This window comes from Crocuta crocuta, unplaced genomic scaffold, assembly GCF_008692635.1.
Source record: "Crocuta crocuta isolate KB4526 unplaced genomic scaffold, BGI_CrCroc_1.0 scaffold339, whole genome shotgun sequence".
NCBI classification, from domain to species: domain Eukaryota; kingdom Metazoa; phylum Chordata; class Mammalia; order Carnivora; family Hyaenidae; genus Crocuta; species Crocuta crocuta.
The window spans coordinates 4,027,016-4,041,254 of NW_027530357.1; the positions used below are offsets into that span (position 1 = coordinate 4,027,016).

Consider the following 14,239-nt stretch of genomic DNA (forward strand, 5'->3'; position numbering starts at 1 on the left):
TCCGCACCCCTGTCCCCCCCCCCGCCCCCCTGCCCCCCTCTCTCAAATAAATAAACATTTAAAAATATCTTTAAAAAGAGAATATACATTTTGAAACAGATTAATTTTAATTGATCAGAAATGCTTTTTGTGATACTGGTAGTTAGTAAATTTAGGACATAATGCCTCCAAGGTAACTATGGAAGATACTCGTGAGTTTGTGTGGCACAAAATCAGCACCACAGCTATGATCCTGGGTGGTCTTTTGATGCTACTTTGCATGAATAATCCCTTTTCACCCTCCCTACAATCCTGTGAAGCCGCTACACTTTAATCTTCACTTTCCATGTGAGAAAACCGAAGTTTAGCGCGGTTTTGAAGCATATGTGAGGTTGCTATGCCAGGGAGGAAGGCAGTGGGGACTGAGGCTCACGTTGGCCTGACGCTGGTGCCGAGGGCTCTGACCCTTCCCTGGAGGAAGACGCTGCCTCTTACTCCAACACACTAGCCTGACATGAAGAATTAAAGACTGACACAGTAGAGTCCACTTCTCTGCTTCAATATTGTGCTCTTCTAGTTTTTCAATTAGTAATGAGCTCTCAAATCAGTGCAAAGAAGCGAGTCTGCAAAGCATACTTACTGCTGGTAAGAGATGGCGTTACCTCAGGGTCTGGGAGACCCATTGTGTTTTTTCTTTAGCTCTTTCTTTCTTTTCTTTCTGTTTATTTATTTTTGAGAGATAAAGACAGAGTGTGAGTGGAGGAGGGGCAGAGAGAGCGGGAGACACAGAATCTGAAGCAGGCTCCAGGCTCCGAGCTGTCAGCACAGGGCCTAAGGCAGGGCTCGAACTCTGAACGGCAAGATCATGACCTCAGCTGAAGTCAGACACTTTACCAACTGAGCCACCCAGGTGTCCCTCAATCAATAACTTTAATATTTATTAATAATCTCATTATTAATAATTTCCACTAATCTTAATTATAATTTTGGTAATCTTAATATTTATCAATAATCTTGTATTAATAATCTTGATCTTAATTATAATTACTATTAATCTTAGTAATCTTCATCACCGATATGATCTTAGTATCAGACATAACTATTGCTGACATTTTGTTACATACCCTCCCAGGCTTTTTCTACGTGCCTGCACATGTATAGTTTTATACAATTCATGCATTATTTATACATTATAAATATTATACATATTTTATATATTTTTAAAAATTTTGTATGTTGTTTTTAATGATATGCCATCATATGGACACATTGTAATTTATTTACATCGTCCCTTATTGTTGAAGAGTTGGATTGTTTCCAATCTTTCATGGCTATTATCAACTTAGAGCAAAGCTTCATGAATATACTTACTAATTTCTTTAGGATAAAACCCTACAGCAACACTGTCCTTGAGATGTTCTTGAGATGTGTGCCAACTGTGTAATTTTAAATTTCCTAGTAGCCACATTAACAAAGAAAGAGATGAGGGGTGCCTAGGTGGCTCAGTTGGTTAAGCATCTGACTTTGTCTCGGGTCATGATCTCATGGTTCATGAGTTTGAGTCCCGTGTTGGGCTCTGTGCTGACAGCTCAGAGCCTGNCTCTCTCTCTCTCCCCCCCCCCCTCGCGCTCTCTCTCTCTCTCTCTCTCTCTCTCTCTCTCTCTCTCTCTCCCTCTCTCTCTGCCCCTCCCCTGCTTGCATGCACACTTTCTCAAAATAAATAAATAAACTTAAATAAATCCCCAAAACTCTAGATTGAGATTTCAAATGAGAATTGGAACATTGATATATTAGCTGAATGTGGTCTTGTGCCACTGTTGCAATGGAATGTAGGCTTATCAAGAAGAATGCAACTTTCATTTTATTAGTAAGATGGATAAAGTTAATATTAACTTAAAAATGAGTTTTCTGGGGTAGCTGGGTGGCTCTGCTGAGCGTCTGACTTCACCTCCAGCCATGCTTTCGTGGTTCATGAGTTCTGGCCCCACATCGGGCTCGCTGCTGTCAGCCTGTCCGTGCAGAGCTCGCTTCGGATTCTGTTCCCTTCTCTCTGCCCCTCCCCAGCTTGCACTCTCTCCCAAAACTAAATAAATAATTCTTTAAAAAAAAATGAGTTTTCTGGTTTCTTCCAATGGGCTTCAGTCTCAGGAAGCCTGTCCCGTATGGTGGCAGGGGTGGCCCTGGGCACCTTCTGGCTCTTACGGTATCCCTCCCCACCCCCTGACTGTAAAGGGAAGTGAGGGCTGTCTCCCGTGCACTTGGGAGGGGTTGCTGGGGAGTCTGCAGTCTGGCTCACTTGTTATCCTTGACCCAAATGCTGTGGCCGGGCCAGGTCATGTGCCCATCCTGCATCCTGGGTGAAGTGGGTGGGTCAAACCAGCCTTAACCAGAACCGTATGGAATGGGATCCCAAGAAAGAAGAGTCCCCAGAGAAAGCTGAAATAGTCTTTTCAGCAAAAGGGGAATGCAGACTAGCTGACCAGAAGCAATGATGCCCACTACCATCAACCCCTGCTCCGAATTTTGTGGTCTTAGAATTCCAGGATCGCCTTCTTGATAACATGCTGGTTGACAGCGCTTTGAAATGCCAAAGCATTTACACACCTAAGGGTTTTATTTTTGTTTCACTTAATGATCTTTATTAAATTTATTTTATTTTATTTTTAGATGAGGTCAGGCGCGTTCAGGGTGGTATGGCTGTAGACATATTTTATTTTTAAATATTTATTTTGAGAGAGGGAGCACGTATGCTCACATGACAGAGAAGTGCAGAAAGAGAGAGAGAGAGAGGGAGAGAGAGATGTGGGCCTCCATCTGACCGACCGTGAGATCATGACCTGAAATCAAGAGTTGGACGCTTAAATGATGGAGCCACCCAGGAGCCCCTAAGTATATTTTAAATGATAAAGATGATAGTATGCTTTGGGTAATGATTGAAACCAAGCAAAAATATATCTACATTCAACCATTTTTCCCCACTCCATCCACAGAGTCTCCTGTCCCGCGTTAACAGCCTGCGGTGTGTCTCCCATACCTTCCTCTGGTCACGTGTATTCTCGTTCTTTTGTTAATGTTGTTCGTTTTTAACGTAACTAGTTTTCCTTTCTTGGGTCAAGGCGTCTCTCTAAAAGCGTGAGTTCACATCCATGTCATTCTAAAAGAATTTGTGAATTTGCATGTGAATTAAGATTCACATAGTATAAGAGGGTTTAGATGAACATTTCTCTGCTGTACTTTTCATCTCCGTGACTTATTTACTGTATAACTGGAAGTTTGTACCTCTTAATCCTCTGAAAAGCACCACATTGGGAATATAGTCAATAATATTATAATCACTTTGTATGGTGGCAGATGTGACTTCCCCTCCCCACTTAGGGTAGTGAGCACTGCATAATATGTAGAATAGTCGAATCACTATGTTGTACACTTAAAACTAATCCAACATTGTATGTTGACTATACTGCACTTAAAAAAATAGACTAAATATTTTTCTCCCACCCCCCTTTCCCACCTCTTGTTCTTCCCTTCCCTAGAATATTAGGAATCCTCCTAGAGAGTGTCTGTAGGTATAAAGATACGTAAGGGCATCTGGGTGGCTTAGTCCATTAAGCGTCTGACTTTGGCTCAGGTCATGATCTCATGGTTCATGGGTTCGAGCCCCGCGTCGGGCTCTGTGCTGACAGCTCAGAGCCTGGAGCCTGTTTTGGATTCTGTGTCTCCCTCCCTCTCTGCTCCTCCCGTGCTCACACACACTCTCTCTCTCAAAAATAAAGAAACATTAAAAAATTAAAAAAAAAAAAGGATTTGAAGATTTAACATTTCCCACATGCACAGGAGAGTGTTTATTTGCATTTATCAACGCAGCTCAGAGACTGTTCTATATGTGCACGTAGCCCGCTTCCTCGTTTTCTTTTATAGCTGCATAGAGTTTCCTTGTGTGCATGTACCTGCATTTATGGGTCTCCTACTGAGGGGCCCTCATGGTGTTTTCCTTTTTTTTTTTTTTGCTGTTGCAAACAAAACCATAAGAAATGCTCTTTTACAGTCACTTTGCACAGGATGGCGGCTCTAGGGGAGTTCCTAGAAGTGGAATTGTTGGGTCCGAGGATTTGTGCAGTGGAAACGGGGAAGATTGCAGCCAAAAGCCACCCCCCCCTGCCCCGCCAGGANGGGGGGGGCTCCGTCGGTTAAGCGACTGCCTCTTGATTTTGGCTCAGGTCGCGATGGCATGGGTTCGTGAGTTCCAGCCCCGCGTGGGATTACGGCTGACCGTGTGGAGCCTGCTTGGGATTCTCTCGCTCCCCCTCTCTCTCGCCGCTCCCCTGCTTGCTCTCTCTCTCAAAATAAATAAGTGAACTTAAAAAAAAGTAAAATAGGAGCTGGATGGGGTGCGGGCAGGGCGGAGCCCCGGGGAGATGTGTGCTTACCCTCCCCGGCAGCGACCCTGAGATGTGGCGTCTGCTCTCCCCGTGTCTCCGCAGAGCAAGCTGGTGAAGTACTTCAGCCGACAGCTGTCCTGCAAGAAGAAGGTGGCTCTGCAGGAACGCAACGCCGAGCTGGACGGCTTCCCCCAGCTCCGGCACTGGTTCCGGATCGTCGACGTGCGCAAGGAAGTCCTCGAGGTGACCGGGCCCGCCCCCTGCCCCCTGCCCCTTCCTGGCCGGATGCCAGCCCCTGGGAGAGTGCTCTGTGCCCGGCACACAGTAGGCGCCCAATAAATGTGTGTCGGGCGGAGGTACAGAGGATGCTGTCCAGACGGGTTGAGTGTGGTTCCCCATTCATCCGGCTCCTCTTCCAGCCTTGCCACTCATCAGCTCGGCCACCCTGGCCGAATCCCGTTCCCTTGTGCCCCGCAGAGCCTCCTGCTGGGATGGAACTATTTCATGTCTGGGCTGTCGCGCTGCCACATGTGCCACACAGTGGCCACCACCACATGTAGCCTCGAGCACTTGAATTGTGATTAGCGGACACAAGTTTTAGTTGTATTTAATGTTAACCGCTGTGGCCAGTGGCCGCCATATTGGACACCGGAGTCTGAGGGCCTTAGTTTTCTCATCTGCTGAATGGGGTAATGACCAACCATCTCCTCTTCTGAAGTAGCTCGAACAATAAAATGAGATGATCCATGTAAAGTGTTATGCTCACTGCCTGGCACCTAATAGCGTTCAGTAAGTATTAGCTTGTTATTATTGTTGAAGACATTGATAGTAACAGGAGTGGACACGTCTTGAAAACCTCAAGGACAGTGAGATTTTTCCTGCCCTCTTAGATCTCAGGTCACGGCTGTTTCCAGTAGCCAGTCCATCCCGTCCCAATGAAACCTGCTCACGTTCATTGAATAAATGGGGCCGGACATTGTCCCAGGGGCACCCAGGATCTCAACGGTCGAGGCTGTTCGGACCCTCACAATGACCTTTTGAGGTGGTGACGATTATCCGTATTGTGCGGATCTGGAATCTGAACCTCAGAGATGAAGTGACTTCCCTTGCTTGGGACTGGATGGGGCTCGCAGGAGACTGCAGCTCGTGGCTTGGGGGACACTGCAGCATGCGGGAGACCATGTGCTTTCTCTCCCTTTTCCACTGGCTGGGGACTCTCTGAGCTGGGTAGAAGAGAGAGTGCCGGGGCACCAGGGGGTGGGGGGGAGTGCTCAGTCGGTTACACTTCCGACTTGGGCTCCGGTCATGATCTCATGGTTCCTGAGTTCGAGCCCCACATTGTGCTCACTGCTGTCAGCTCAGAGCCGGCTTCAGATCCTCTGTCCCCCTCTCTGCCCTTTCCCCCTCTCAAAAATGAATAAGGATTAAAAAAAAAGAGAGAGAGAGAGGGTGCCCCCCCTCCCTGTGCCTATAGGACCAAATACCATTCCTCACGGTGCCCCTTCTTGTCTGAAGCAGCCTGGAAGTTCATCTTCTGCTCTTTGTTTTTTCCACACCTTGACCTTTATGTCAGCTCACCTGAACCCATAAGATCCTGAGCTCGACAGAAGACCCCACTTTCCTCCAGCCCTGCCCCCCATCTCATGCATGCGCACTAGACGGTGTATGGTTCTATGTTACTCCGTTCCCAGGATGGAGGTTTCCTGTGAATATTCTTGAAATGAAAGGTCACATGTAACTGCAGACAGTATATCTTATTTTATTTAAGTTTATTTATTTTGAGAGAGATAAAGACAGCACAAGTTGGGAGGGGGGAGGGGTAGAGAGAGCGAGAACAGAAGAATCCCAAGCAGGCTCTGTGCTGTCAGCACAGAACCGGAGGCTGGGCTTGAACCCATGAAGCTGGGAGATAATGACCCCGGAGAAACCAAGAGCCAGATGCTTAACCGACTGCACCACCCAGGCATTCCCAGACAGCACATCTTTTTTGCAGGGCCCAGTCCACTTTGGGAAGGCTTATAGGACCATGTATTTATCAACTGGGATCACTACAGAGATACAATCTTCTTGGCCAGGGTTGAAAGCTGGCGGCCCCCAGTCTGTACCTTGTATGTGATACACAGAGTTTTTGTTTGTCTGATACAGCATTTTCCAAAAAATTTTTGAGCTAATATTTAAAAGCTAAAGAGTTTGCATAAACAAACCCAGATCTCTGACTTCTCTTGAAAAATCCAAATTGCTGAACACACTGAACTAAATTCCCGTCTGGTGGCCCTGAACCGAATTCTGCCGCCCCTTGGCTCTTACAGGCTCCTACTGGTAGGCAGTTTTGCTCATGGACATTTATCTGGCCTGCAGGTACCCTGGCTCTGGCTCTTACTACTCTGTTCCAATCCTGAGCCCCAGGCCACTAACCACGGGGTGGGGAGGGAGCTGGGGTCCCAGATCTCTGCCTGCAGCTCCTGTGTGAGTCTCCTGAGGTCCCGTTTCTGAAGAGGAACCAACAGTATGGAAAAGGCTCCCAAGTGACTGCCCGAGTTCAAACTTCAATCCTGTGTGACCCTGGGCAAGTGGACTAACTTCTCTGAATTTTAGTGTCCTAATTACACACTAATGAGAGTGCTAAAAGTACTTAATATGATCTTTAATATGACATTAAAAGAAAATCCAAGGGGCGCCTGGGTGGCTTAGTTGGTTAAGCATCCGACTTTTNTTCACTTTCATTTATTATTATTATTTTATCGAACGGAAGTGCATCTGCTCTTCTAGTCCGGGTCTGTTAAGGCTTTGTCCGTTTTTGATCTCATTATTACTTTTGTGATCTTTTTTTCTGACCCCAAATTTCAGTGAAAATCAGGTATTTGGGGGGTAAATTACAGGATTAAAGCGCACAAGTGAATCCTGTAGCAAAGAGAATTCTTTAATGTTGTGAATTGGTTCTTCTAAATATGATTCGTTTTGTACCTTCAGACCCTGGACTGTCACTTTTCTTAAAGTGACATTAATGTGCGCTGCGTCCCTGTATGAGAAAGCCCCAATATTCTCTCCTGCTCTCTGCTCTAATGCATTGGAAAGGTGCTGATTGGGCTTCATGGCCTTTGCCCTGCCTCTGTTTTTAAGGGAGGAGGAAGAATTTTTTTTGCTAAAGCAGTTTTCCCTCTTCGGCTGCCAGTTTATGTGTGTGCATTGGGATGGGGGGTGGGGGTGGGGAGCCGGCAGGTGGCTGATTGCGTTGTAATACACAGATATGGCCACAAGAGGGCAGAAGTATTCCGCAATATTGTCCTAGAGCCTCTCCCTCTTTAGGTATTTAAAATTCTTATTTAAATAATAATATATGTAAAAAAAATTGGATTCCATTAACTGCTATACAATGAAGGCTCTCCATTTGATATTCACGTATAGATATCGATGCATGCATAAGTATGCATAAATGCATAAAGATGCATATGTATCGACGTTTGACAAATATAAAGGTGTGTCTCTATATCATGGTGTCTGGAGACACATCATTTTGGGAAAGGGGGGAGGGGGAAGGGTCACCTGCCCAAGACGTTTATAGCTGGCGATCCTGTCAGTTCTGTTCTCAGCTGATCCTCCAGAGCTGTCCCTGTGCTCACCCCATGCTATACACCCCAGCCTTACCGTCTTGACTTAGAATGCAAAGTCACGCCCGATGGGGCTCGGACACCAGTCTGGTTTCATTTCCAGCACTGAGCTGCCCACAGTGTTCCCGCTCACTGCCCCTTAGGGTTCCTAAAGCCCCAGTCGGGATTCTAGGATGTGTGGCTGGGGAGTACGGCCATCAAGAGACTTGGGCTACACCCAGTTTGCTCTGCTCCAAGCTCACCCTGTACTGGGGACCCGCCAAGCTGAACAGGAGACACAGAGGGCCATCCAAAGACCAGGAACGTGGAGCCCTGCCCATGAAGACTTCAGAAGCTCCAGAGGGGGACAGATAATTCACTACCACCCTCCATGCAGTGCCAGCTGTGTGCTAAGGATAGGCGCTACCTTACAAAGTATATGCACTTAAGACACCTATCGTATGAGTTAAGGGAGGTTCAGGGGGGGTAAGTGACTTGCCCGAGGTAATGAGTGGCAAAGCTGAGATTCGAGCCGAGGCCTGTTCCACCCAGGAGTCAGAGACCCAACCCGCCGCACAGGGCCGGGTGTTCCTCTGGGTACCACTAGAGGGCAGCACGGAGGCTCAGCCCCCATCCCTTCCCTCTGGGTGCTTGAGGGACCGTCACCGAGCTCCTTGGTTCCCCCCCGTAGGAAATCACCCCGGGCCAGCTGAGTCTGGAGGATCTCCTGGAGATGACGGATGAGCAGGTGTGCGAGACCGTGGAGAAATACGGAGCCAACCGGGAGGAGTGTGCCCGCCTCAACGCCTCCCTCTCCTGCCTCCGCAACGTCCACATGTCAGGTGAGCGGCCCCGGGGATGGAGATGCGTCCCCAGCACCTCTGCCTCGGTTCCTCCAGATTTCTGTGCCTGCTCTGCAGGCCAGGGTGAGACAGAGTCAGCCTCGGATGGTCAATTCCACTGGCGAGCAGAGGAAAGAGGGGCGGTGGTGGGGTCAGCTCTTGGAAACTCTTGCTCAAGGAAGAGCTGAGGCCCGAGAGCATTTGGATCTGGATCATAAGGGCCCAGATATAGAACTAGACAGTGTGCAGAGGAGATCAGGCCTTTTTACCAGAGACATTCTTAAATGCCTTTATATTTTGGGTCCACACCCAACTAACTTCTTCTTTTTACCTAAACGATATACATTCATTGTAAAACAAAGCAGAAAACAGAAAGACAAAAAAAAAAAAAAAAAAAAAAAATGACTACCCCAACCTCTGCCCCCAGGGAACCTACTGGTTATTTTGGTAACATTTTTTGGTATCATCCTTCTAGACAGGTGGGTACGTGTGTAACTATTTTTAAACAATAGGATTAGGATTATCCGTGCACATTTTGAAACCTGTTTTTTTTTTTTTTCCACTCATGAAATAACTTCTGTGACTTGTTTCATCAGTTTGGGGTCCAAATCGTTAAGAAACAGAATTCAGCTGGAGATCAGTCACGAATCAGGCAGCATCCCTCCCAGCAAGTAGAGAAGTTGTACAACGTGGAAGGTTTTTATAGACAGGAGGGCGGGGCAGGGGGTTCTTAACAAAACCAAAAGGAAGATTGTTTCAGGAGGGGTTAAAACTAATCAAGTCTGGGTTTGCTCTCTGGGGGGTGGGGGCGAATGATTCCACTTTGGGCGTGTTTTTTTCTTTCTTAACATCCTCTTTCTCTGATCTTTGACATTAATCGCTCAGACCCGTTCCCCTTTATTAGCAGGACATCACATTTCATTCTCTTGCGGCCGCCTGCTTCTCCCTAACTCATGATTTCCTCACAAATTCCGGGGCCTTTGGTCCTAAGGAATCAGCTCGGCAGACGCCAGCCGAAGGGTTATTGGGCCCTCTGCACGCTTGTTTCCGTCTTCGCCACAAGGTGTCACTGTAGAGCTTTAGTCCGGGTCTGTCAGGCAGATGCTTATCCACAGATCCCTTTGCTGGATTCAACATGGAACATTCCACACGTGTTCACTGACTCCTGTGTGTGAGCAGGGCTGGGATACAGCCGTGAATAAGGAGGACATATTTGATACAGGTTGCTGGCCCAGATCCCCATGCACACTCTTCTGTATTCTTTCTTCCCAGCAGATCCTTATCAAAGCTACAATCAAAGGGACCCTGAGTTGGGGGCTGCCCCGTCATCAAAGGATATGGTAGCATCCCTGGCCTCTACCTACTAGACACCAGGAGCACCCTCTCTCCCCCCAGTCCCGGCCATGACCAACAAAAATGTCTCCATATAGTCTGGCGAACACTGCCACGTAGCTTTCCAGAAAGTTCGTCTCAATTTATGCCCTTCCCCCGTCCTGCTCCCCTGCCCCCTACAATGCCTGAGAGAGAGGGTTCAGGTTAGGTTCTTAATTGCTTTTCAGATTTCAGTCCGCATCTTCTCATACAGTTAGGCTATGAGTTCGGAGAAGTTCGGGATCAAGACCCACAGAAATGAGGCGCATCTGGGGGGCTCAGTTGCTTTGGCCTCCAACTCTTGATTTGGGCTCAGGTCACGAGAACCAGGGTGGCGGGATCGAGCCCTGCGCGGGCTCTGCGCTGAGCATGGAGCCTGCCTAAGATTCTCTCTCTCTAAAATAATAAGAAGAAAGATACACAGGAATGAAGCAGATTTACGTTGCAACTCTGCACACACACATACACAGTGTACCCACAGGTACATAACTGAAATGAGTCTCACGGAATAAAGAATTACCATCAAACTCATTCTTACTATGCACAGCCTTTAATCTTCTTTGCTATTTTATTCTGTGTCACTTACTAAATACTGGTAATGACCTACCACTTTCATGTCACACCTCACTTTGGTTGTGAGCTTTGGCTTGGAAAACACTGATCTCTTTGCTCCTTGTGGGGAAGAAAATATTTTCTCTCTACCCTTCTGGATACTTGGCTGAGATGGGCAGTATAGCATAAGACAGATGAACAGAAGTTCTGTATACATGGAAGAGCCCCCAGGAAGACTGAGTAACTCAGAGCTGCTCATCTCTAGCTAAATCACATCTCTGGCTAAAGACAGAAGGGGGGGGGTAAGATGGGGGTGGGGGAAGCAGTTATGGGACGTGGCCAGGAAAAGCACAATTAACAAGGGCAAGGTGGTTGTGCAGAAGAATTCTCTACCTTCTCCATTGATCGGAGTTCTAGAGATGTAGAGTCACCTTTCTGATGCTGCGTTGTGGAGGTTTCCCTTGTAAATGTCAGTGTCTTTTACAAAAGCGCAACTTCTAATCCATTTTCAGGGCTGTCTTCACCTGTGTCTGCTGTTTCTTAAAAATAATCAGCCGAGGGGCGTCTGGGCGGCTCAGTCGGTTAAGTGTCTGACTTCAGCTCAGGTCGTGATCTCGTGGTTCATGAGTTCCAGCCCCGCGTCGGGCTCTGTGCTGACAGCTCAGAGCCTGGAGCTGCTTCAGATTCTGTGTCTCCCTCTCTCTCTGCCCCTCCTGCATTCATGCTCACTCTTCCTCTGAAACATAACTANTCAAAAATAAATAAAAACATTAAAAAAAAAACCAGCCTAAAATCACCCTTCTGCCAAAAAGACATATTTTGGGGTAGCAAATTCTGCTCCCCTTCATCCTTCACGCCTCTACCAACTCTCCCCAGGCAGCCCAGACTCCGTCTACAGTGTCCCTGTCCATTGGGACCTTGACAGCAGTGGCCGAGTGCTGTGCGTGTGCCCAAATCCTACAGCGCTTAGCACCGAGGTCAGCATGGAGCTTGACTCCGTGCGCATGGGACGCGTTAGGAACCCTTTATTATTGTTACAAGTAAGGGGAGCCCTCGAAGCATGGCCTCTCCCAGCAACGAAACGGGGAGTTTGAAGCTGCGCATGCATGCATATTCGTGGAGGAGCCTGGCAAAGGACACTGCCGTCTAGGATTGGGGCAGAAGTCGTCCTAAGGTGCCAGAGCCCAGGTCCCGGTTGATGGACATCACGGGGCCAGCAAGGGCCGCATCCTCAGTACTCTGGCTCCGGCCAGTCCAGCGTCTGCGTGCTCAGAGAAGCTTGAATCCTGCACAAACAGCATAAGAGTGAGCTTTAGGTCAGTCTTTACTCTCGAAACAGAGCTGGGAGTTTTACCACTGATTTATCGTCTGTTCAGGAGCTAGACCACGTCCTGGCTGGGCAGTGGCCGTTTGCTTTTTACATTCTTTTGTTCCCTTAAAATCATTAACTACTGATGTCTGTTTTTCTGCCATTTTAACATATCCCAGGGAGTTTTGCAAGAGATGTGCTTGTGCAAAGAGGTGCTGGTCAGGCGTCGATCACAAAGTGGCTGGGGTCCTAACCTGGCTTCTCTGATGCTAAGAAAGCTGTGTCTCATCTTTATTTTTCTGGGGACCCCTACCTCTGTCTTGTCTACACTCTCAGCTCCAGACTTCCTTAATGCCATACTTTATTTCTGTTCTTCCTGTACACAGCAGGGGCACTTGTCACATTTTAATTTAAATCTTAACCTTTTTTGGGGGGGGAGTGAGTTTTTTTATTTTTTAATTTATTTTTTAATTTTATTTTTGAGAGAGAAAGAGAGAGAGACAGCACAAGTCGGGGAGGGGCAGAGAGAGAGACACACACACACAGAATCCGAAGCAGGTTCTAGGCTCTGAGCTGTCAGCACCGAGCCCAATGTGGGGCTTGAATTCACAAACCACAAGATCATGACTTGAGCTGACGTCAGATGCTTAACTAACTGAGCCACCCAGGCACCCCTAATTTTTTATTTAAGAAAAAAAGTTTGTTTATTTTTGAGAGAGCACAAGTGAGGGAGGGGCAGAGAGGGGGGACAGAGAATCCAGAGTGGGCTCTATGCTGACAGGCTGACAGTAGCAAGCCCAACATGGGTTTTGAGCTCATGAACTGTGAGATCATGACCTGAGCCTAAGTCGGACACTCAACCGGGGTGCCCCGGGATGCCTATCTTCCCCTCCAGAGGGCAGGGATTGTACCTCTTTTTGCTAACCATTTTACTCGTGGCCAGATGTCAATATCTGGCACACTGTAGGGACTTAGTAAATATTTCTGAATTAATACACCTTTCCCCACATGAAACCCATGCAGATCACCAGCGGCTTACAGTTCATGGCCTGTTGCATGGGTTGCAAAGAAAGCTCGATTTGCCTTCTCTTTGGAGCCCACCATTCACATTTCCCCTTCAAGCCCTAAAAATACTTCGATCCAGCATGTTCTAGATCCAGCATGGATTTCACATATTGGGACTAGCACCACTGCCTAGAACTCCCTTTCTCTCTGTTCTTCCAGTTAATTCCAGCTCATCCTCAGACCTGACTCCTGCCTCAAAGCCTCCGCCCTTTGATGAATGAATGGATGAATGAATGAATACTTCTGTCACCAGCTGACCGTGTCTTACAGTGATTGTCAGTTTCCTCTCCTCCCTCCCTCATCTGACTGTGATCTTCCCTCGGGCAGGCACAGTATGCTGCTATTCACCCTTTGAAACCTTGCCCCTGGCTGAGATTGCTTCTGCCGAGGGAAGATCCCGGAAGCTGCTTGATGTGCTTGCTACTGATCTCCACCAGGGGGAAGCAGTGAGCCATCCGCGACCTGTTCTTTTAAATCCTCTTCTCTCAAAAATGATCATCAGTTCCTTAGAAGCTTCTACCGATCTCCGGAGCTGGATGATTCCCTCATTTCCTGCCCTTTGCTTTAACCAAAAAATGTTATCCCAAACTAGGGGACAAGCTAGTGTCTTTCCCAGAAGACTCTCAGACTTAAGTGTTATACCGCTCCGGCTCTCAGAGGGCTGGCGTCCTTCACGTATTTTAAGTTCTGGTCTGTAGTGGTGATTCAGTGCATGTTTGTTAAATGACCGAAGGAATGCAGGTTGTATGCGGAACTTGTGAGAGCAAATGGAGACAAGCTTTATGCCTTTATTTTAGACTTGGGACTCTTATCTTAGTTTCCTCCTTGGGTTTGGGGGCTATCTTTACTTCTCAGTGTCCAAGAAGCCCCAAAGTTAGGAGAAAATTAGCCCTCTTTCCCCATCTCTGAGCTTCTTAGATCAGCCTGAGCCTGAAACCAAAGAACACCCAATTGTTCCGGTGGAAAGTGCAGGGGACCCCGAAGCCGTAATATCTTAATCTTTTCTTGTCGTCTCAGATGTAGCATGAAACCAAAAAAACATTCATGCGTTCATTCAACAAAATGTAATTTTGGATGCCTGCAATATGTCAGGCACTGTTCTGATCTCTGAAAGTGCCCGCTTCACGTCTGTCCTCAAGGGGTTTACGTGCTGTC

General features: G+C 47.4%; 1 protein-coding gene across 1 annotated transcript in view; it reads left to right on the forward strand.

The window, feature by feature from the left end:
- Positions 1-14,239, forward strand: part of KSR2 (kinase suppressor of ras 2) — a 418,048-nt gene that overhangs the window by 81,345 nt on the left and 322,464 nt on the right. The window contains exons 2-3 of the mRNA XM_077765936.1: positions 4,461-4,601; positions 8,637-8,787. Of these exons, the coding sequence (XP_077622062.1) occupies positions 4,461-4,601; positions 8,637-8,787 (292 nt within the window). The remainder of the gene's footprint in view (positions 1-4,460; positions 4,602-8,636; positions 8,788-14,239) is intronic.